Genomic DNA, 21,390 nt, shown 5'->3' with positions numbered 1-21,390 from the left:
TCTATTACGTGCCAAGCCTTTCCTAAAAATCACCTAGCATACAAGGTAACATTTGTTACATAATCTTCACAGTCCTGAGATGGCATAATTATTACCCCCATTTTGCATTATATAACTTCTGAATTACTTCTCTACTTCCCACAAATGTAATTTACAACTGGTGTTTAAGTTGACCTGAATTTCTGACACAATCTCTCAAAGCCTTAATCTAGTATAGTAAGAGATGGTATGTAGGCTGCAGAACTTTTTTTTTCGGCAGGAGGGGCTTCCTTCACTTGGATTTACAGATAACTAACCAGGTCGAGCAGATTTTGGTATATTTTAAGAGTATGAAACTTAATAGTGAGAGTCTAAAGGTCTTGTACAAATACATTGAGAAAAAAATGCACAGGAATTTGTCTCATAGCATAGAAATAAAATGGTAACAACCCTTATTAAAATAAAAGTCTGGACTGTAAACTATCAACATGTTTACCAAGCTCTTATTAGACGCTCTTAACACAGAAAGGGTATTTTAAAATAGTGTTTAAGTATTCATCATTTTTTAAAATACCAAGAAAACACTGGTTTGATACCTTTAACATTCCCCAAAGCAATGAGCTACACCATATGCTTAAGTCACACTGAACTACTTTTAGTTGTCAGAATGTGCTATGCTCTTGGCTCCATGCCTGGCACATCTTATTCCCTCAGCCTGAAACATTTCATCCACCAACCAGCCCTAACTCTGAGGTCTGGGTTAGGTGACTCCTCTACATGCTCCCCAAAACAGTACTCCTAACTTCTTCCATCAAAATGCTGATCCCACTATGTAACAATCACCTGTTTATTTTTCTGTATCCTCCACTGGTCTTTAACTTTGCAGGGGCAAGGACTGTGTGTTTCTCGTTCAAGGTAGTATCCCCAATGGATCAGCATTGTGCCTCGCACAGAGGGGGCTTTCAACAAATGTTTGTTGAATGCAAATGAGAGAAGTCCTAACAGCGATACAATCTGCCAATCTGTTAATTCATAGCAATTTTCTGGCCCCAAAAGTATCACTAATCATTTTATTATCATGTGTTTCATAAACAGAGACCCTAACCAAGATGATATAAATTCATTTATAAATTTGCAAAAATTTATTAGTAGGCTCAGAGTAACTGAGAAAAGTTTATTCTGTACATAAAGTTTACTCTATAATGACTATAGTTGCACTAAATCCCTATTTTTTAAACATGAATTTATTGTTTAATAAACAAATCTCCTTTACTATACTAAAGCAGTTCTTAACAGATTCAATTCTGATTATTCATTAAAATGTGCCAACAGAACAATCTTAAAAACTCACTGATTTAGTGAATTCGTTCTGGATGTTTCAAACCCTTGACTATAAATATACCAGAGTATACATAACTACGGCAATCCTTTTCAAAGACCAGCTGTTCTTGTTATTTAAAATAAACCATTCAGTAATGTTTTTAACAACCCCCCCCCCACAAAAAAAACCCCATCAAAACACTGAAATCATGCACTTTCTGATGGAAAACAAGGTAAACATGCTATAATTGCTTTTCTGTTTATGGAAGCATTCGGAAGCACTGTCTTCTTCACAAAAGAGGTTTAGATCTGATAACTTTTTTTTTTCTAAAACCAAAACATTTTAAACAAATTTTAATTTTTTTCTTTGGCTATTAATTATACCTAATAAATGAGTCAATGATATCAATTCACAATAAATTTATTTTACATAAAAGAAAAAGCTTGCCATTAATGAAAAATTCAGTAGAAAACAGTTCCTCTGCTTTAAGTTGGGGCTCAAAAGTAGAAGCTGTTTGTTAGTGAGACTTCAGTAGAAAGAGAATTTCCTAAAAAAACATTCTTGGTATGAAGCTCTAACCTAAATTTTGTAATGAAATATTTACCATGCAACTTTACTGGCAGAAAAGCTTTCTGGTGGCTGGTATTTTCTTTTTAGTCTCTCAAGACATTAACATGGGAGATATTTAAACCTGCTTTACTTAAGAGTTAATTGTATATATAAATATGGTGTCATGATGGGTGATCTTTCCACAGTCCACCTATTTAATTGAGTAGTTCTAGGTAAGTAATTGGCACTTTGCCCTTCTGATTTCCCCTTTCCCCCATTAGCCAGTCTGAATCCATTCCAGTGACATTGAATACAGTAATCACCTACAAAATAAAATATTTCCTGTTATTAACTATATTGAAAATATAAACACATGGAAAAAAAATCATTTAATTTGTTTAAAATATTCACTATTGAAGAGTTAATGTAAGTATTAATTTTGCTAAAAGACAAAGTATTTTACTGGAGGCAGTTTTATTATCTTTCATAATGAAGCAGTTAAGTTTTAAATATTTCTGTGATGTTCTATTATGTTAAAGAATCTGAACAAAAAACCAAACCCATTGCTATCAAGTTGATGCCCACTCATAGAGACCTGATAGGACAGGGTAACCCCATAAGGTTTCCAAGCCTGTAAATCTTTATAGAAGCAGACTGCCTTGTCTTTCTCAAATGGAGCAGCTGGTTTGAACAACCAACCTTGTGGTTAGCAGCAGAATGCTTTAACCACTATGCCACCAGAGTTCTTTACGTTAAAGAACAGTAATTAAAAATTTATAGAACACTAATACAATCATCTGAAACCTATGAAATCATTCATGACAAACTATTTCCAAATATGTAATAAGGAATTTTTACTCCAAATATGTAATAAGGAATTTTCACTGTTATATACTAGAAGGAATGTCAATGCATGATGTGTTTTTCTTTTCATACCCACATTACTACTTACCTCATCTGCCAAAAGCGATAATTCACTACTGTTTGCAGCATCATAATCATAGAGAACCCTGGCCTTCCTGTTGCCAGTACACTCCTTAAGGTCACTGAGGTTGGAAGGAGAGGTGATGACTAGCCCACTTGTTGTAGCCATGGTAGATGGGCCAATGACATTTGATGAAGCAGGTGGTAAAGGTGGTACTGAAGACTGATTGTTGTTACAAAGATAATTAGATGGGAAACTGTTGAAAAGAAAAATAGCCTAATTACCTATTTCCAAGTGATTAATGTTCCTTAATACAACCACTTGGTGGCACTGCTTACTTTCTGCCAACCTCCACTTCGGAAAAAGATTGACATTAATAATAGTACTTTAATGACAAAGTGTGTCATTTAACTTCCTTTCCTCTTTTGGCCAATTATACTAGAAAAAATACACGTATTTTTCAAATACAAATCTTTGGAAGTTTTTTTCAAAGCTGTCATTTAAAAAACGTAATGGCTATTTATTGCCAGAGCATGCTGAAAGACCTCTATTGAAAGAATACTGGTATGTTTTATAAATCTTTTTATCACTTTATGAACTGTTAAATAAAATTATCAATGAAAAATCACTTAAATACAAGATACCATTATCAGTGAGGGAGCTCTGGTAGCATAATGGCTAAGACACTTGCTTGCAAACCAGACGGCTGGCGGTTCAAACCCACGAGCCATTCCTCAGAAGGAAGGTTGGGCAATCCTACTTCCGTAGTGATACTGCCTCGGAAACCCAAGGAAGGGGTCGCTATGAGTCAGGTTTGACTCGACGGCACATAACAACAACAGTATCAGTGAAGCTTTCTCAAGTTAATTCTTTGAGAACTATTTGAAACCTGTTTTTTTCTTTAATGAAACCAAACCAAACACATTTTTTATTCATTGAAATGACAAAAATTTCTTGAGCATCTATATGGCCAGCATTACTACAAGTTGAAAACATGAAGATGAAATTATATTGTTCCTTTAAAGACACATAAACAAGTAAGAAAATGGACATACAAATAATATGCTATGATTGATAATAATCACAGTGAAATAAAAGATGCATTGGAAAAATAGGCAAATTTCACAAGTTTATTCTGTCCTCTATTCTTCAGGGAAAAAAAAAAAAAATTTATTAGAAATCAGTAAAACTCTTGTGATTCAACATGCTTGTAAACAATTCCAAGAATACCAGAATTTTCAATTTACTGTAAGGCTACTTTGCCTCCATTACTACTAAATGGAAAAAAGTATAAAACTGTTGGTCTATAATCATTCTAAGCCAACCTTTTCTAAGTTGGAAATTATCTGTGAAAATGCATATTTAAGTTCTAATAAATCCATTAGTTAAAATGTTATTTGTAAGGCTGGGTAAAATTCATTCCCCAGAAAATATGCTTTTCTTTTCTTTATGACTATTGTGCCATCTGAAAATCAGTCAGCCATCAGCAAAATTACCCAAATCTTCTCTAAAACTTCCCTCCACCACCTTATATGCTAGTGTTTTTCATTTCTCCTCTACCTAGAGGTAGATGAAGTAGGTGTTCCATGTTCCTCATTGACACTTCTGGACTTTTCTCCTCCCCTAACCAACGCTACCCAATGTCTGAATTTCACATTATGAGATTATATACTACCCATGATCTCTTTTAGTTGCAATTATCAACAGACCCCTCGTATTCCTTCCCTTCATTTCTACAAGATTTTCTCTGCTGGCTCACTGATACTTTATCTTAATTCTTGGTAATTTTAATATTCATATAGACAATCCTTCTAACACTTCAACCTCTCAGATCCATGAACTGTTTTAGTGATCTTGTGCCTGACCTCAGTTCAGCCACCCATTCCCATGGTCACATCTAAACCTTTTTAGTTCCAATAACTACAAACCCTTCCAATAAGCACAGTTCTAAGAATACCATCCTCTTATTATCAACTTTATCTTTTTAGTGCTCACGTGAACAAGGCTACCAGGACTATGCTACCAATATGGCCTTCATATCCATGGTAATTATTATTATCATTCCCTTGCATATGTCTTCATCTCCTACACTTCCTCATTTTATTGTACTCATTTGGTAAAAAACCCACTATCTGCCTACTCAATACTCATGCATCTATTGTGATGGATAAAAATACAAAACTCTGTTGTTGGGTCTTACATTCGATTTATAACTAGAAACTTCATGTGGGCACAATGCTGCCTGGCAAGTACTCTACATTTACCTAGTCCATTCACTTTCCATGTTCCTGGTGACTATTTCATACCTTCTCGCCTTTTCTCAGAACCCAGGCCCCACTCCCAAGTGGCAGGAAAGAGGCAGGGATCCATGTAAGGGGAGGGTTGCGAGGTTTTGAACAGCTAAGGGAGATAAACTTGTCTGTTGGTTTGATGCTGCACCACCGGTGTCTCCAACCCAGCAGGGTTATACATGATACACAGGTTTCAGCGCACCCTGCAGACCGAGATAGACTAGGAAGAAGGAAGGATCCAGCCACTTCTCAAAGAATTGGCCACAGAAAACCTTCTGAATAGCAGAGAAACACTGTCTGATATAGAACTACACAATTTTATGAATAGCCCAGAAATATTGTTCAATACAGTGCAGGAGGATGAGCCACTTAGGTTGGAAGACTCTCAAAATATGACTAGGAAAGAGCTGCATCATCAGACTAGAACCAACCTTACTGATATGGATAAGGTAAAGCTTTCGAGACCTCCATCTGCTGACATGGCACAACTCAAATTGAGGAGAAACAGCTGCAAACATCCATTAATAATAGGCCCACGGAATGTACGAAGTATGAATCCAGGAAAATTGGAAGTTGTCAAAAATGAAACGGAACGCATAAAGACTGATAATCCAGACATTAGTGAGCTGAAATGGACTATTTTTGGCCATTCTGAATCAGACAACCATATAATCTACTATTCTGGGAATGATAATTTGAAGAGGAATGGCGTGACATTCATCATCACAAAGGATGTTTCAAGATCTGTCCTGAAGTACAATGCTGTCAGACAGGATAATATCCATACACCTACAAGGAAGACCCGTTAATACTACTATTATTCAAATTTATGCACCAAGTACCAAAACCAAAGATGAGGAAACGGAAGATTTTTATCAGCTTCTGCAGTTTGAAATTGACTGAACATGCAATCAAGATGTGTTCATTATCACTGGTGACTGGGATGCAAAGCTTGGAAACAAAGAAGAAATCACTAGTAGTTGGAAAATTTGGCCTTGGTGACAGAAATAATGCTGGAAATAGCATGCTAGAAGTTTGCAAGAAAACAACTTATTCATTGCAAATACCTTTTTTCAACAACACAAATGGTGGCTATACATGTGGACTTTGCCAGAAGGAGTGCACAGAAATCAGACTGACTACATCTGTGGCAAGAGGTGATGGAGGAGCTCAGTATCTTCAGCAAAGACCAGGCCAGGAGCTGACTGTGGAACAGACCATCAACTGCTCACATGCAAGTTCAACTTGAAGTCAATTAAAACAAGTCCAAGAGAGCCAAAATATGATCTCGAATATATCTTTCCTGAATTTAGAGACCATCTAAAGAATAGATTTGATGCACTGAACACTAATGACCAAAAAAGCAGAAGAATTGTGGGACATCAAAAACATCATCCATGAAGAAAGCAAGAGGTCACTAAAAAGATGAGAAAAGAAGAAAAGATCAAAATGGATGACAGAAGACTCTGAAACTTGCTTTTAAGTGGAGAGCAGCTAAAACCAAAAGAAGAAATGACAAGATAAAAGGGCTGAACAGAGGATTTCAAAGAGCAGCTGAAGAAGACAAAGCCAATTACTTAATGAAGTATGCAAAGACTTGGAGTTAGAAAACCAAAAGTGAAGAATATGCTCGGCATTTCTCAAGCTGAAAGAACTGAGGGGAAAAAAATTAAGCCTTGAGCTACAATACTGAAAGATTCTATAGGCAAAATACTGAATGATGCAGGAAACATCAAAAGATGGAAGGAATACACAGTCACTGTACCATAAAGAACTGGTAGATCTTCATCCATTTCAGGAGGTACCATACGATCAAGAACCAATGGTACTGAAGGAAGAAGGTGAAGCTGCACTGAAGGAATTGGTGAAGGACAAGGCTCCAGGAATTAACAGAATACCCATTGAGATGTTTCAACAAACGGATGTCCAACTGGAAGCACTCACTTGGTTATGCCAAAAGATTTGGAGGATAGCTACCTGGCCAACTGACTGGAAAGAAAGGTGCTCCCACAGAATGTCGAAGTTATCAAACTGTATCATTAATATTGCACACAAGATCTTACTGAAGATAATTCAAAAATGGTTGCAGCAGGATATCTGACAAAAAACTTTCAGAGGTGCAAGCTGGATTCAGAAGAGGACCTGGAACAAGGGATATCACAGCTGCTGTCAGATGGATCTTGGGTCAAGGCATAAGACCAGAAAGATGTTTACTTGTGTTTTATTGACTATGCAAAGGCATTTGATTGTGTGGATCATAACAAATTGTGGATAACACTGAGAAGAATGGGAATTGCTGAACACTTAATTGTATTCATGAGGAACCTGTATATTGATCAGGAGGCTGCTGTGCGAACAGAACTAGTGGACACTGTATGGTTTAAAATCAAGAAGGGAGTGCATCAGGGTTGTATTCTCTCTCCGTACTTATTCAATCTATATGCTGAGCAAATAATCCAAGAAGCTGGACTATATGAAGAAAAACATGGCATCAAGATTGGAAAAAGAATCATTAACAACATGCGATACACTGACAACACAACTTTGCTTGCTGAAAGTGAGGATGACTTGAGGCACTTATTGATGAAGACTGAAGAATACAGTTTGCAGTATGAATTACATCTCAATATAAAGAAAACAAAAATCCTCATAACTAGACTTATAAGCAGCACCATGATAAATGGAGAAAAGATTGAAGTTGTCAAAGAATTCACAGTGCTTGGTTCTACAATTGATGCCAATGGAAGCAGCAGTCAGGACATTAGAAGATGTATAGCACTGGGCAAGTCAGCTGCAAAGGATCTCTTTCAACTGCTGAGGAGCAAAGATGTCTCCTTGAGGACTAAGTTGCGCCTGACACAAGCCATGATACTTTTAATCGCCTCATATGCATGTGACAGCTGGACAATGTATAAGGAAGACCAAAGAAGAATTGATGCTTTTGAGTTGTGGTGCTGGCAAAGAATACTGAGAGTACCAAGGACTGCTAAAAGAACTAATAGATCTGTCCTGGAGGAAGTGCAGCCGAAACGCTCCTTGGAAGCGACAATTGCCAGAGTTCGTCTCACCTACGTTGGTCATGTTATCAGAAGGGACCATTCCCTGGAGAAGGGTGTCATGCTTGGTAAGGTGGAGGGTCGATGAAAGAGGGGAAGGCCCTCAATGAGATGGACTGACATAGTGGCTGAGATGATGGGCTCAAGTATAAGAATCATGGAGCTGGTGCAGGACCAGGCGGTGATTTGTTCTGCTGTGCATAGGGGTGATATTAAGTCAGACAAAACTCGACAGCACCTAACAACAATGCCTCTCCTCATAATTTGAGCAATTCTCCCTGCACTCAGCTGATGAACGTGTTTCCTTTTTAACTTAGGGAATAATCAGTAAACTTCCACGTTTCTGTCATCCTTCCTATTGCTACAGAAGAACTGTTTATGCACCTAAGGCTAACTCTTTTCACTTGTGCACAAAATCTCATCTCCTTTCAAGTATATCACTCCAGCCATTTTCTCTTCCTCACTCATATTTTCTTCATGTCCTACACCATTCCCATCAGCTTACAAACACACTCTTATTTCTCTTAAAAAAAAACAAAGAGAAAGCTGCTAGACCCCACTTTTTCCTTTGGTTATGGCCTCATTTCTACTCCTCTTTACCCTTGGAAGATTTCTCCAAACTTTCTGTCCTAATTCCTCTCCATTTTCTTTTTTTTTAAATGCATTTTATTGAAATATAATTTATGTACAGTAATTTTTGTGTATTTCACTAATACACAAAACTAAAGTGACATGGGTCAATGCATTTTTTTTTTCAGTGTTTCCTCTCCTCCCCTCTCACCCCTGGCAACCAACAAAGAAAGTTTCCCTCCATATATAAACCTTTCCTTGACCCTCCACAACAACAAACTAATACTGTATTTGTCCTTCTGTGACTGACTTATTTCACTCAGCATGTTGTTGTTGTTGTTTGCCGTCGAGTCGGCCCCGACTCATAGCGACCCCTCCTTGGGTTTCTGAGGCAGTATCACTACAGAAGTAGGATTGCCCAACCTTCCTTCCGAGGAGTGGCTGGTGGGTTTGAACCGCCAGCCTTCTGGTGAGCAGTCAAGTGCCTTAGGCACTATGCTACCAGAGCTCCATTCACTCAGCATAATGTCCTCCAAATACATCCATATTATGCAATGTTTTGCAGACTCTACATTATTCTTCAGTGCTGCATAGCATTATTCCATTATGTGTATGTACCATAGTTTGGTCATCCAACTCTTCTGCTATAAATCTTCGAGATAAGTCCCTTGCCAGATAGGAAATTATCAGCAAATATGAATTTGTTGCTGTCATTTTTGTTATGTGCTTTTTCATGGTGTCAATTTCTTTGTTCCATATAATTTTCTATGCTGAGATCGTTTTATTTATGAATCATGTTATCACTTCCTTCATTGCTATCGTTTTAGTATTTGGTGAATATTTATGTTGGTCCTCTATTTTGATGTGAAGGTTTATCATTTTTCTTTGACCCTGTGATTTCTAGTTTTCTTCCCAAGTTTAGAACAGTCTATTCTATCTTCTAGTTGTCTTGATTTCCCTACCATCTAGAAGTTCTGTTAACAACACAGTTTTTTTTCCTCTTTTTGGTTTGTAGTTGTCCTCATTTGTCAATTGATGCCTCTGGTTCCCTCTTTACAATCTCGTAGTCTTCTTTACTTTGGATACTTTCATAGCTGGGTTAATTTCTGGGTTATATCATCATGTCTGTTAATAGTCAGTTGTTGTGGCTGTTGCTGTTTCTCTGTCCAAAGGGCTCCCTTTAGCATCTCTTGTAAGGTTGGTCTGGTTTTAACAAATTCCCTTGATTTCTGTTTATCTGGAAATGTCCTAATTTCACCATCATATTTGAGGGACAATTTTGCTGGGTACATAATTTTTAGTTAGAAACTTTTCTCTTTCAATGTTTCATATATACCATCCCATCGTTTTCTCACCTGCATGGTTTCTGCCAAGAAATCCGAGCTTAGTCTTACTGGTTGCCCCTTGTAGGTAACTTTTCATTTTTCCTGTGCTGCTCTCATGATTCCTTCTGTGTGTTTGGTTTTGGTAAGTTTGATGATGATATGTCTCGGTGATTTTCTTTTGGAGTCTATCCTGTTTGGGGTTCGCTAGACTTCCTGAATAGATATATTCTCATCTTTCACCATACCAGGAAAATTCTCTTCCAACAAATCTTCAACAATTTTCTCTGTCATTTTATTTGTCTCTTCTTGATCTGGAATTCCGGTTACACATAGGTTATTCCTTTTGATGGTATTCCACATGAACCTTAGGCTTTCTTCATTTTGTTTTGATCTTTTTTCTGATTGATTCATTTCCAAATAAGTGTTCAGGTATTTGCCTTCAATCTCCCTAAATCTGTCTTCCACTGAGATTCAATTCTGCTCCTTTGCCCATTCAATGTCTTACCTATTTCTAAAAATTTAGTATTAATCTTCTGAATTTCTGTGTTTAGATTTTGTATCATTTCTAATTTTTCATTTATTTTGTCATTTTGTTCTTGTTTGTCTTCTGAAATTCTTCTAGGGTTTTCTCTGTTTTTTCCTTGATCTGTCTCTCAATTCGTTGAAGGTACCTAAATATACTTCTTTTGAATTCCTTATCAGGGAGTTCCAATGCTGTATCTTCCTCAGGGATGTGTTTTGGGTCTATATCCTGGTCCCTTGTTTGCTTTATTTTGCTTCTTTGTGTGGACTGTAATGCTCTGTTGTCTCCTAGGCACTGTGATGTTTCTGTGTTTATATTTAATTGGTGATTGTATGTTGGAGTGACTTGCCCATGATTTTTGTTTTCTTTGTATGTTATCTAGGCAAACAGGGTACGGGTACTGTGCTCCCTATTCACTAGGTGACAGCACTTATATACACACCACCTGTCTCCTTTCCTGTTTTCAGTCTTTCATATGTCCCTGCTGACCTTGGCAAACAGAGCCTATTCTTAGGTCCCTGGAATCCAAATGCGAATGCTATCACTTTAAAATCCAAAATGTTTGCCACTTGTAAACATTCAAAATGGCTGCACTCTCAGTCACTTTAAATATCCAAAATGGCTGCTGCTAGTAAACATTCAAAATGACTGCGCCTTGGTAAATATTCAAAATGGCCACTGCCTGTAAACATTCAAAATGGCTGCGCTCTCAGTCAATTTAAATAATGGCCACCGCTTGTAAACATTCAAAATGGCTGTGCCCTCAGTCACTTCAAATATTCAAAATGGCTGCCACGTGTAAACAATCAAAATGGCTGCGCCCTCCAGACAGAGGAAAGTCAACAGCTCAGGTTGTCTCCCTCCTTGTTATTTCCCTTCTTAGTCATAGGCCACCAGCACAGTTGTCCTTGCAGCTCTTGGTGACTGGGGCTGATCTTTAGGTCCTGAATTCTCAGGTCCCAACACCACTTGGAAATATTCAGGCTGTTGGTCCCGTCAAGAGTGGCTGACAGTCTGCAGCTCCGACCGTCTCTGTACTCACTGTTTTCGTTCAGGTTTTTCCACTAGCTCGTGCCTAATCCACTTCTGTATAGTTCCTTTCAAAGCTCAGGGCTCCAGGATTATCTTCTGTATCTCTGTCAACTGGTTTTTCTTTTCTTTGTTGAAGAGGGTCTGTCACTTGTCTCCCTATTCCTCCATTTTACCGGAAGTCTAGACATTTAAACTTAACATGTCTAAAACTGAGCTTTTGATACACCTAATGTGCCACATCCTCCACCAAACTTGCTTCTCCTATGGTTACTTCCCATTTTAATTAACCACACCTCCATTAAAGTACATCCAGGATTGGACCACTTTCATCACATCTACTAATTACCCTGGATCCAAGCCATCATCATCCCTTGACTGATTATTGCCCAAATTACTACAATAGGTTCCAAACAATCTGACAGCTTCCACTCAGTCCCTTTAACTACCATCCTCAGCACAGCAGCTGGAATGATTTTGTTAAAGTCTAAAATCAAAATATGTCACTCCTTGGCACAAAATCCTTCAATGATTCCTCAGCTCAGAGTAAAAGCAAAAGTCTGTACAATGGATTTCAAAGCTCTGTATGTTCTAGCTCCCCATTTCCGCTACAATTCCTCTCCAAGTAAGCCCTTTTTGATGTTCCTTGAACATGCCAACTACATTCATGCTTTAGTGTTTTTATACTTGCTGTACACCCTGTACCTGGGGCACATTTCCTTCAGATATCTGCATGCTTTGCTCTCTGTGTTTTCACATCTGCCTTCTGTGACTACTGCAAACCTCCACCCACAACTGAGGTACTTCCTTACTTTATTTTTCTCCATAGCATTTATCACCTTCTAAGTCTCCGGGTAGAGCAAAACTTTTAAGCACTTGACTATGACACAAAACGCTGGTGAATCAAATCCACCCAGAGGCACCTCGGAAGACAGGTATGGCAATCTGCTTCGAAAATGTCTCAGCCTTGAAAACCCATGGAGTATCGCAGAACTGTGCACACATGAAGTCACCATGAATTGGAGGTGATGTGACAGCAACTAATAATAAAACTTCATTTTTAGATAACAAACACTAAAATATGAATTGTTAAATGAAATTATCAATTAAAAACTTAAATATCAGATTTTTTTTTTACAGCTATAAACAGTGGTTAATGAAAATTTTGAGGAAATATGAGGTGAGTACACTGTGAAACCATTGTAAAACAGAATCCCTTGTAAAACTGAATCCCTAAGTATGAAAAATATGGTTTCCTAAACATCAGACTCTACAAATTCTCTCTCCTTTTCCTGTCATGCTTTACTGTCTTTCTCCTCATTTCTTCTTTTTCCCTTCTACTGTAATTTCTTTTTCCCATTGTGCTTCCATTTCTCCAATTTATTTTTCTTTGTCTGCCTCCTCCCTGCCCCATCTTTGGGGTCACCATGAGTCAGAATCAATTCAGTGGTAACGAATAATAAAAACAAAGTAAAATGCAAGTATAAGTGGCAACAACAGCAACTCCTTTGCTGTACTCCCAAAGTGTATGAAAAGGAAATTACTACCTTCCCAGTTGTTTTTGGAGGTCTAACATGTACTGGTAACATTGTGCATAATAAGTCATCTGGGCCTCTACAAAGTCATTTAGACAGCGGAGGTGATGGGCCTGTAAAGAAAATTTACAGTCAGTTCTTAGTGCTTTACTTAAAAGTAGCATATGCAAAGGCCAGACAGAGAACAACATTGTACTGAGGGAGAATTATCAGGATTCAACATTTTATTACAAGGCTCAAGACTGACCTCAGTTAGCAGTCTAACAAACTGGCCAAAAAAAAGCCAATGACTGGGTTTGAAGAGAGTGGGAGAACTGAGTGATGAGGTATATAAAAAAAGTAAACTATTTCTTCATATATCTCAGGCAGTACCACAATTTAAAATTCCTTAATAAATGATTACAGAGGAAATTTTTTTCCCCCAAACACCATTACCTTAGGAACATCAAAGTCTATTACTCCAAATATACTTCCAAGAAATGAGCACTCACATGTGTACTGCTGATTCCCTCTAGCAGAAGTCTGGTAATCTCTGCTTGGCGATCAAATTCACTTTGCGTTATTCTTAATTCCTGTTCAGACTTAAATTGGAACATAAGTTTTAGAATAGTATCAGAAGACTTAGTCCATCTTATACATTCCTTTAGACAGTTTAAAAAGAAAATCCAAACTATAATCCGGCAATTCCCTGATTCTGCTTTGTGTTTAAACTGGTCCCTGGTTTCTAGAAATTGGCTTTTCTACATTATTCAACCTAGACAGAACTAATTCCTTACTAGTACTTGATTCAAAAGAATCTATTAATGTAAAACTTAATGACATATTCATAGAAATTTATAGAGAAACTCTTATGGAACAGTCAAGATATTTTCTAGTATCAATTCTGCTAAGTTTTAAAAATTTAATATTTTATAAAATCTTAAATTACCACAGCTCTAGAAGTATTAAATATTATTGCAATTCTTTTTTCAATTACTAGTATAGTTTTTTACTTTGAAGTCAAAGATAGTCTTCAATTTCAAATGAAAAAGACTTTACATATAGGATTCTAACTTCTTTTGTTAGTTACCAAACAAACACTTTTTGCTAGGACCATAGTTCTCAGATCTCTCAAAGGATTTCCCTCAAAGAATCCTCAAAGGATTCTTTGTCCTACATTTTAAATGTTTTTCTCCTTTTCTCTCAAAACTTGGCATAAAATATACCTTAAGCAGAAAAATTATCTATGAGGTACATAAGGTTTTAAAAAGTTTTTCCTGAATGGTATGGTTGATCTTCCATCAGTGGTGTGCTAGTAAATCAGATCTCCAGGGAAGGCAGGGGGGACCCTTAATTTGTAGCGTTTGCAGATTTCTGTGGAATAAATTACTCTCACCATGGCTGATTTCAAGCTACCAGGTGAAGTCATCAACCTCGGAGTTGGGAAGAGATGCCTATAATAACACACCACTGCTGGCTTCAACCATCTGGCTGGTGTAGGGTCAAAATAGTTCAGTGAAAATCAACAGGATCTAAAAATAGTAAATACTGGCAAACAAAACAAAACAAAACAAAACAAAACAAAAAAACCACGTTCTCAAACCTTTAACCAGAGTTGACTGGTAGTAAATGGGGAAGAGAAAATAAAACCTCCCAGCTCACTCAAAATAGCTAGTTTATCCGGCAATCTACTTCCCTAGTGATACTGCCTCGGCAACCCAAGGAGGGGTCACTATGAGTCGGAGCCGAGTCGACTGCACACAACAACAACATGAAGCATCATCATTAGTGATGTCATTAATAATGATCTTCTCAACTACCTCTAAACATAAATAGCTCTTCCTCTCATGAAAATAACCTGTCACATTTCAAATACTTCAATAAGCATAAAAACAAGGTTTGCATTTTTTTCCTTTCATGTTCCATCCTACTGCTCCTTCATTCTTTGGTGGTGGTAGCTAACCCAGTGAACCAATAAAAAAAAACAAGTAGAAGCATAAAAGTACTACAGTAGATTATCAGTTGTTATAGTCATTCTCAGGAGCTCTAGTGGCATAGTGCTTAAGGCATTTGACTGCTGAAGGCATTTGACTGCTAACCAGAAGACTGGCGGTTCAAACCCACCAGCCACTCCTTGGAAGGACGTTGGGCAATCTACTTTCACAGAGATATTGCCTCAGAAACCCAAGGAGGGGGGTCGCTATGAGTAGGGACTGACTTGGCGGCAGTGAGTTTGGTTTGTTGGTTTTATAATCATTCTCATTCCATCAGCAACAGACCTGGCACAGTTGTTGTTGTTGTTGCTGTTATGTGCCCTCGAGTTGGACCCAACTCATAGCGACCTGTCCTTGGGTTTTTTAAGAATTGACAACTAGACTGGAATTATGGAAATAGGCCTGAAGTACTCATTAAGTCAAGGGTTAAGATTAAATCTACTTGACTGAAATCAGACTACATCGCGCTTTGATAGCAGGGCTGAAGTATAAGCTTCATCTGGAGGCTAATATGAAGCAGACAAAAGACCCAGGAAGAGAAAAGAATCAATGTTCATCCTAAGGAAACATTAAGGAAAATCAATCACTTCAGTGTCACATATGCACTATTCTGCTTTGCTTGGTTGAATACAAAAGATTCTGATTAACAGAAGTAATAAGCACAGCAAAACAAAAATTAATGAACTTCAGAAGTAAATGAACTTCAGAAGGAAAAGTATGTGAAAGCACAATTTAACAGCTTTTAATAGAAATAGCAGAAAAACCTACTATGGCAATTTCTGTATAAGTAAGCTATAGCCAACTGAAGTGACCTGGAAGCTTGGGACTTAAGTAGAAATACTGTTTACTGCTAAGATACTGATGGGGAGGGGGAAAAAAATACACACACACACACACACACACACACACGCTATGTGCACACACATACATAAATAAAATGATTTTATTGAGGACAAGCAATTAATCTTCTAGGATTGAGAAAAATTTACTATTTCATTTTTAAGAAAGGTACCATGATACAGAGCCTAGGAAGTAATTTTCTGTACAATCTGGACTTTATATTTGGAAAAGGTAAATAATAAGAAAGGAATGAATCTCATTTTTTGAACAAGTTTCAGGGTATGGTTCTAAATATGGTCTAATGTCCCAAACCATTTATACTTCTGACACATATTACTGATCATAAAAATTAATCTAAGAGGAAGAAGAAATTTAAATTAGGCTGAGTATAATGAGTTGACTTAGGGAGACAATAATCTATTGTTAGCGAAGTATCAACAAAAAGGATAGAAAGAAAGAAAATGAATTTAAAATGTTGATACCCTGCCCTCCAGAAGATCTCATTCCTCAACTAAATTTTAAAATTAATGACTAGAATTTTAAGGAACAGACCTACAGCTTAGAATTATAGTTCCTGGACTGATTAATCTAGAAAATAGGACCCAAATCTGTTGGTCTGAGATAATCAGGATTGGGTATCCGTAAGCTAGAAATTTTGGTTATGTGTCTGAGGTATTCACGACAATCTTTATCAGTGTTATCTACTTTTTTCTATGGGCTTAAATTTTAATGTGTTCCAGAAACAATAAGGTTTAAAGTTAGATATTTTTTAAGTATAAAAATGTAGAAGTGAAAAGTAGAGAAGGGGTAAAACCTCCCCAACTCCATTCTGATATATAGTTCCTTAAGATTTTTTCCATATACATATATACATATAATATGTGAATGTTTGTTTCGTGAGTTTCTTCTCATTTACTTTATCAAATATTTTCTAATCTTGTTGTGATTGCAAAATCAAGTCAGAAATATTTTGGTGTACTTGTATGCTAGCCAAAGAAGGAAAGACTCTTGTTTTCTTGTTTAACTTATATTCTCTTTATGCTACTCTGCTCCTTTTTGATGCTAGAGGTTCAGGAAGAAATCTGAAGACAGGGTGGAACCAGAAACTAAATTAATGAATGGCTACCACAAAGGGGATGAGAGCATAAGTCAATCTTATAAAGTCAGTAAATATAAAAGTTAAAATTTATAAAACTATAAATAGTCAAAGGATACAATTATCACTTGCTCTCAAGCCCAAGCATCTCCCTCATCTGGAGGTCATATTTGGTAGGCCTGAACATGAATAAATGAAAAAATGCTTCTGAAGACATGAAGTAGCATTTGAAGCAAATCTGCACTAAAGTAATACTTTTATTCCTTAAAAGTTTTGCTTAACAGACTTGATTTCCCAGCCCAGAGAAGATTAGTAATTATAACACAGCTAGAAGGACTGAGAGCAGTAGTGTATTTTAGAAATGACAGTCTGACACTGAGGGAGGAGATATTATTGAAAAACAACATCCAACTGCTAAATAGCACAATAATTGATATTCATAATAATGCCCTGAACTGTAAATAAAATTAAATACTTGCTATCGTGAAGTTAATACAGCAGCAAAGTACATTTTTAATGGATATTTTAAACTAAAGTGACTGAGAAAAATAAGCTTTAGTGCTAGAGAGAACAAATGTCGTAATTACCTAAAAAATTCACTTGTGTGACATATGACACCTCTATTTTTCTGAAGAACATAGTGTTAACGATATTTTACATTTTGAAAATGAGGTAGTGAAGAACTGTCATGGGGATAAATTAAGTATTTAAATTATCTTCTGGCAAGGCACTGTAAAGAATAGCACTTTATAGTAGCTAGGATTTACCTGAGATGTGCAAAGCATATCTCTGCAACACTGTTCTACTGCTCTGTGGAGCTGCTATTAGCTAAACAGTTCTGAACATTTCCATGATGATTTCCAGATTTTATACAATATAGTTACAGAGACTGTGACTGCTCCATGGTTGTTGCCCAATAAATATTAATGGAATGATTAACAAATTCTTGTTTCATAATTCTGTAATTTAATAATTTACTTACTTTTGTCACTTCCTCTGCCCAAATCTAGCCAGCATTAAAAATTAGAAAAAAATTTAGAACATGAAAGTAAGTTGGAATTTAACATTTTCTACAACTTAGTATAGAAAACTGTAAATATTTTAATTCAAATATTCTCCTTTTCTAAAATCATAGTAACAGATAAAACGTATTAGTACCTAAATCAATACAGTTTAACATACTGTGAAAGTATGCATTGATATCTATCCATGCTATTGATTTTTAAATCTTAATTCTATAAGTTAATAAAAATAAGGTTTCTCAAATTGGGAATATCTTAACCTCAGTTCTAATTTACTCATCTGTAAAATCAGATGTTTGTAATGCATGATTTGTAACATTTAGTTCTAAAATGCTAGAATTTTAGGAAATTAAAATAAAGCAAGGATAAATGGACACTGAAGGTTGATACGGGTTTTCTTTTGGGGGGGGGCACAATAAATGAGATATAATTAATTTAAAATTACCAAAGTTAAATACTTCTTACTGTAAGTAAGTAGAATCAGTATTTTTTTTTTAAAAATAAAAGCCTAATAAATGAGACATAAGAGTCCCACTAATTTAGATGCTTTCGTCAATGTAAGACAAAAGAAATCTATGATTTATATACTAAATTAGCAGTAACTGAAATATTCTCACACTTTTACATTACATTTACTTAATAAATAGGACAATGGAAATAAAGGAATGCATTCTCTTGCTATCAAATAAAAGCCCTAATTTACCCAGGGCTTCAATAATTATAGTGGTTTAAAAACAAAAACTAAGTATTTTCATATCCTTTATAATAACCTTTCCTATTACATGGATATTTTTCCTGCTTTTAGTTCACTGCTATTAGGATAGAAGTGGTCAACTGCCAATATATTATTAACCACCCTGCAGATTCCATGCCACTTCTAATGAAATACTTGGTATTATCTAGAGTATAATGCCAAACACTATTCTCTATACATTTTTATTGGCTAGTATTTATGAACTTTTGGCTATGCTCAGATTTTCCTACTTTCTTTTTTTGTTAAAAAATTGATTTCTAACATTTCAAAAACTTCCTCAAATTGAGCTCAATATATACACTGGATAATACAGAACAATTCTCATTCCTTATTCTTGCCCAAGGCTATCACCATTCTGCAACTTTCTTAAGTGAGTTAGGACTGCATGGGGAATAGTCCTGCTCACAATGGAAGAATTAAAATGCTAGAGTTTGTCTTGGCCTGGGAATAGCAGAATAAATTAATTCTTTCTAGAATTAGGGTGAAGATAAACACCGAAGCTACTAATAAGCAAAGTCAGTTTGCATGTCTCATTATAATTAACGCTTCTACTTTTGTCTTGAAAGTAAATTTTGTTAATTTTCTTTGTCAAAAGTGAAAATACAAAATGCCAGCTAAACTAACACCTTTTATTGGGTATAAAAAAGTAATATACATTTATGTATAAATTCAGATTTTAAAATCTGTATTTGGCATAGCCAATATACTTGGCAATTAGAACAATATAGTTTCCTTTCTTTAAACTCCAGTATCACTTCAGGCAGTACTTTTTGTAGATCTAATGATACAGAGTTTTGACTATTTTAGACTTTTAAATGCAGCTAATAGCAAGAGAAGGCACTTTATTCAAGATGTATAAAACACAGTAGGCCAACAAACCTTCAGCCATTTTACATGCAGGAAGTTGAGCATGTAAGAGACATTTACCATAAAGTTATCTCCGTCAAGCCGAGTTGAGTTTAGTTGCTTAAGTGTATAGGTAAGAGACAAAGAACACATTATACCAATGAACACAGGGAAACAAGCTACTTCTGCACAATAAAGAACACGCTAAAAATATCAAAAGAGCTGATAAAAAGTTTCTCTATTAAAAAACAAAACAAAACAAAAGAACACACCTTACTACTATGTAATTTCACACACAGTAGTGCCTATTCAATTTTTCCAAATCATTCCAATTTTCAAAACCCCACAAACATGCTGATGCTTGATTTTAAAGAATCATTTAGGGAAGGTGCATCACTTTAAAATCTGCCAGTTACCTACAATTTTTATTAAGTTTTCAACTCTAAAAGCCCTGCTCCCTATCCACAACTTTCCTATTCAAAGATCAGTTCTATTTTATGAATTTATGATGCCTTCAACCACGTTCTCTTTCAATCGGCCTCAGCCAGGTCTTGGCATACCCTGAAGAAATATGAAAGGCATGTCAATCCTTGTATTTCCAATAAACTTTAAATTCTAATATGTGTACATATAAAAGTAAGGCTATATAATAGTGCTATAAACTCACTCAGGTTACAGATTAAACATTTAGACCACTGCAGAAATGCTTTAGTGGGCAGAGGAACATCACTTTCCTTAATATCTGGATGCCAAAAAGTAACATAAGTCTAAACTTCTAAATATTGGACAGCTTTCAATCAGCTGATTTTCTTCTTCCCATTAACAAAACTAAAATGATAAAAAAAAAAACTTCATGAAAGATTCAGGTCTGACTCTACGGCACAAAACAACTACAACAACAAGGTTAGGTTAATTAATGTCAATGCCTTGTAACCTAAATGCAGTTCTGAAGTATTATACTTTTGCCCTTGTGATGTAAATTTTATTATATGTAAAAACTATTTTAAAAACGGAATTTTGTTCACTGTGAAACAAAGTAGGTTTTCTCTTTTTTGTTTAACTGGTGTATTTTTGAGAAATGCCTTTGATGTAGCTCTTTTAGTCCTTTACCATTCTTCAACGTGCTAATACAACCTAAGTTAGTAAAACAGCAATACTGAGATGCATGTAGAAATTTTTTTACTGCTACAGGGTTACACCCTCAAAAAGTTCAATGTACTACATTAGACAGTGACTAAGAGCAGCAGAGATTTTGCCATTTACCTATGAACTCTTCCCCAGCAGGGTATCCTGCACAAAACAGGTATTTAATAAGTACAGAATATAAAAAGACATCACAAGAAACTAATAAATGAATTTTTCAAAAATAGTGGTGATATACACAGCCTCAAACCTTACTAGTAAGAGAAATAACTAGTTTCAAAACAATCAATCCATGGAAATTTATAAAGAAGCAAAATCAAAGAAAGTCTAGGATTTAGAGTAACCCTGCTACCAAGTAGGAACTGGTAAAAATTGGTAAGTATTTTAAAGATGAAAAAAACAAAAAGCAAACTCAAATCCCTAGTGACTTCTATTTTTCTGTATTCTTTAAACACACTAAAATGAAATACAGAAAAAAGAAAAAAAAAGAGATGACCAAATACAGGCATGCCTTAAGGCTTTATGTAATAACAAGCTAAGAGAGCTAGCTATTCTTTTCCAAAGTATTTCAGACTTAAATCAGGAATGTGTTTTCTTTTGTCAAAACTAGTAC

At 35.9% G+C, this 21,390-nt stretch overlaps 1 protein-coding gene across 1 annotated transcript in view; it reads right to left on the bottom strand.

Moving 5' to 3' along the window:
* Positions 1-2,064: 2,064 nt before the first annotated feature.
* Positions 2,065-21,390, bottom strand: part of SH3GLB1 (SH3 domain containing GRB2 like, endophilin B1) — a 55,135-nt gene continuing 35,809 nt past the window's right edge. The window contains exons 6-11 of the mRNA XM_007946177.2: positions 19,716-19,754; positions 17,995-18,018; positions 13,595-13,684; positions 13,116-13,216; positions 2,802-3,030; positions 2,065-2,172 (exon numbers count right to left, since the gene is read on the bottom strand). Of these exons, the coding sequence (XP_007944368.1) occupies positions 2,065-2,172; positions 2,802-3,030; positions 13,116-13,216; positions 13,595-13,684; positions 17,995-18,018; positions 19,716-19,754 (591 nt within the window). The remainder of the gene's footprint in view (positions 2,173-2,801; positions 3,031-13,115; positions 13,217-13,594; positions 13,685-17,994; positions 18,019-19,715; positions 19,755-21,390) is intronic.

The sequence above is a fragment of the Orycteropus afer genome, unplaced genomic scaffold (assembly GCF_000298275.1).
Source record: "Orycteropus afer afer isolate SDZICR_OR568_19922 unplaced genomic scaffold, OryAfe1.0 scaffold00152, whole genome shotgun sequence".
NCBI lineage: Eukaryota > Metazoa > Chordata > Mammalia > Tubulidentata > Orycteropodidae > Orycteropus > Orycteropus afer.
This window is presented reverse-complemented; position numbering and strand designations above follow the sequence as displayed.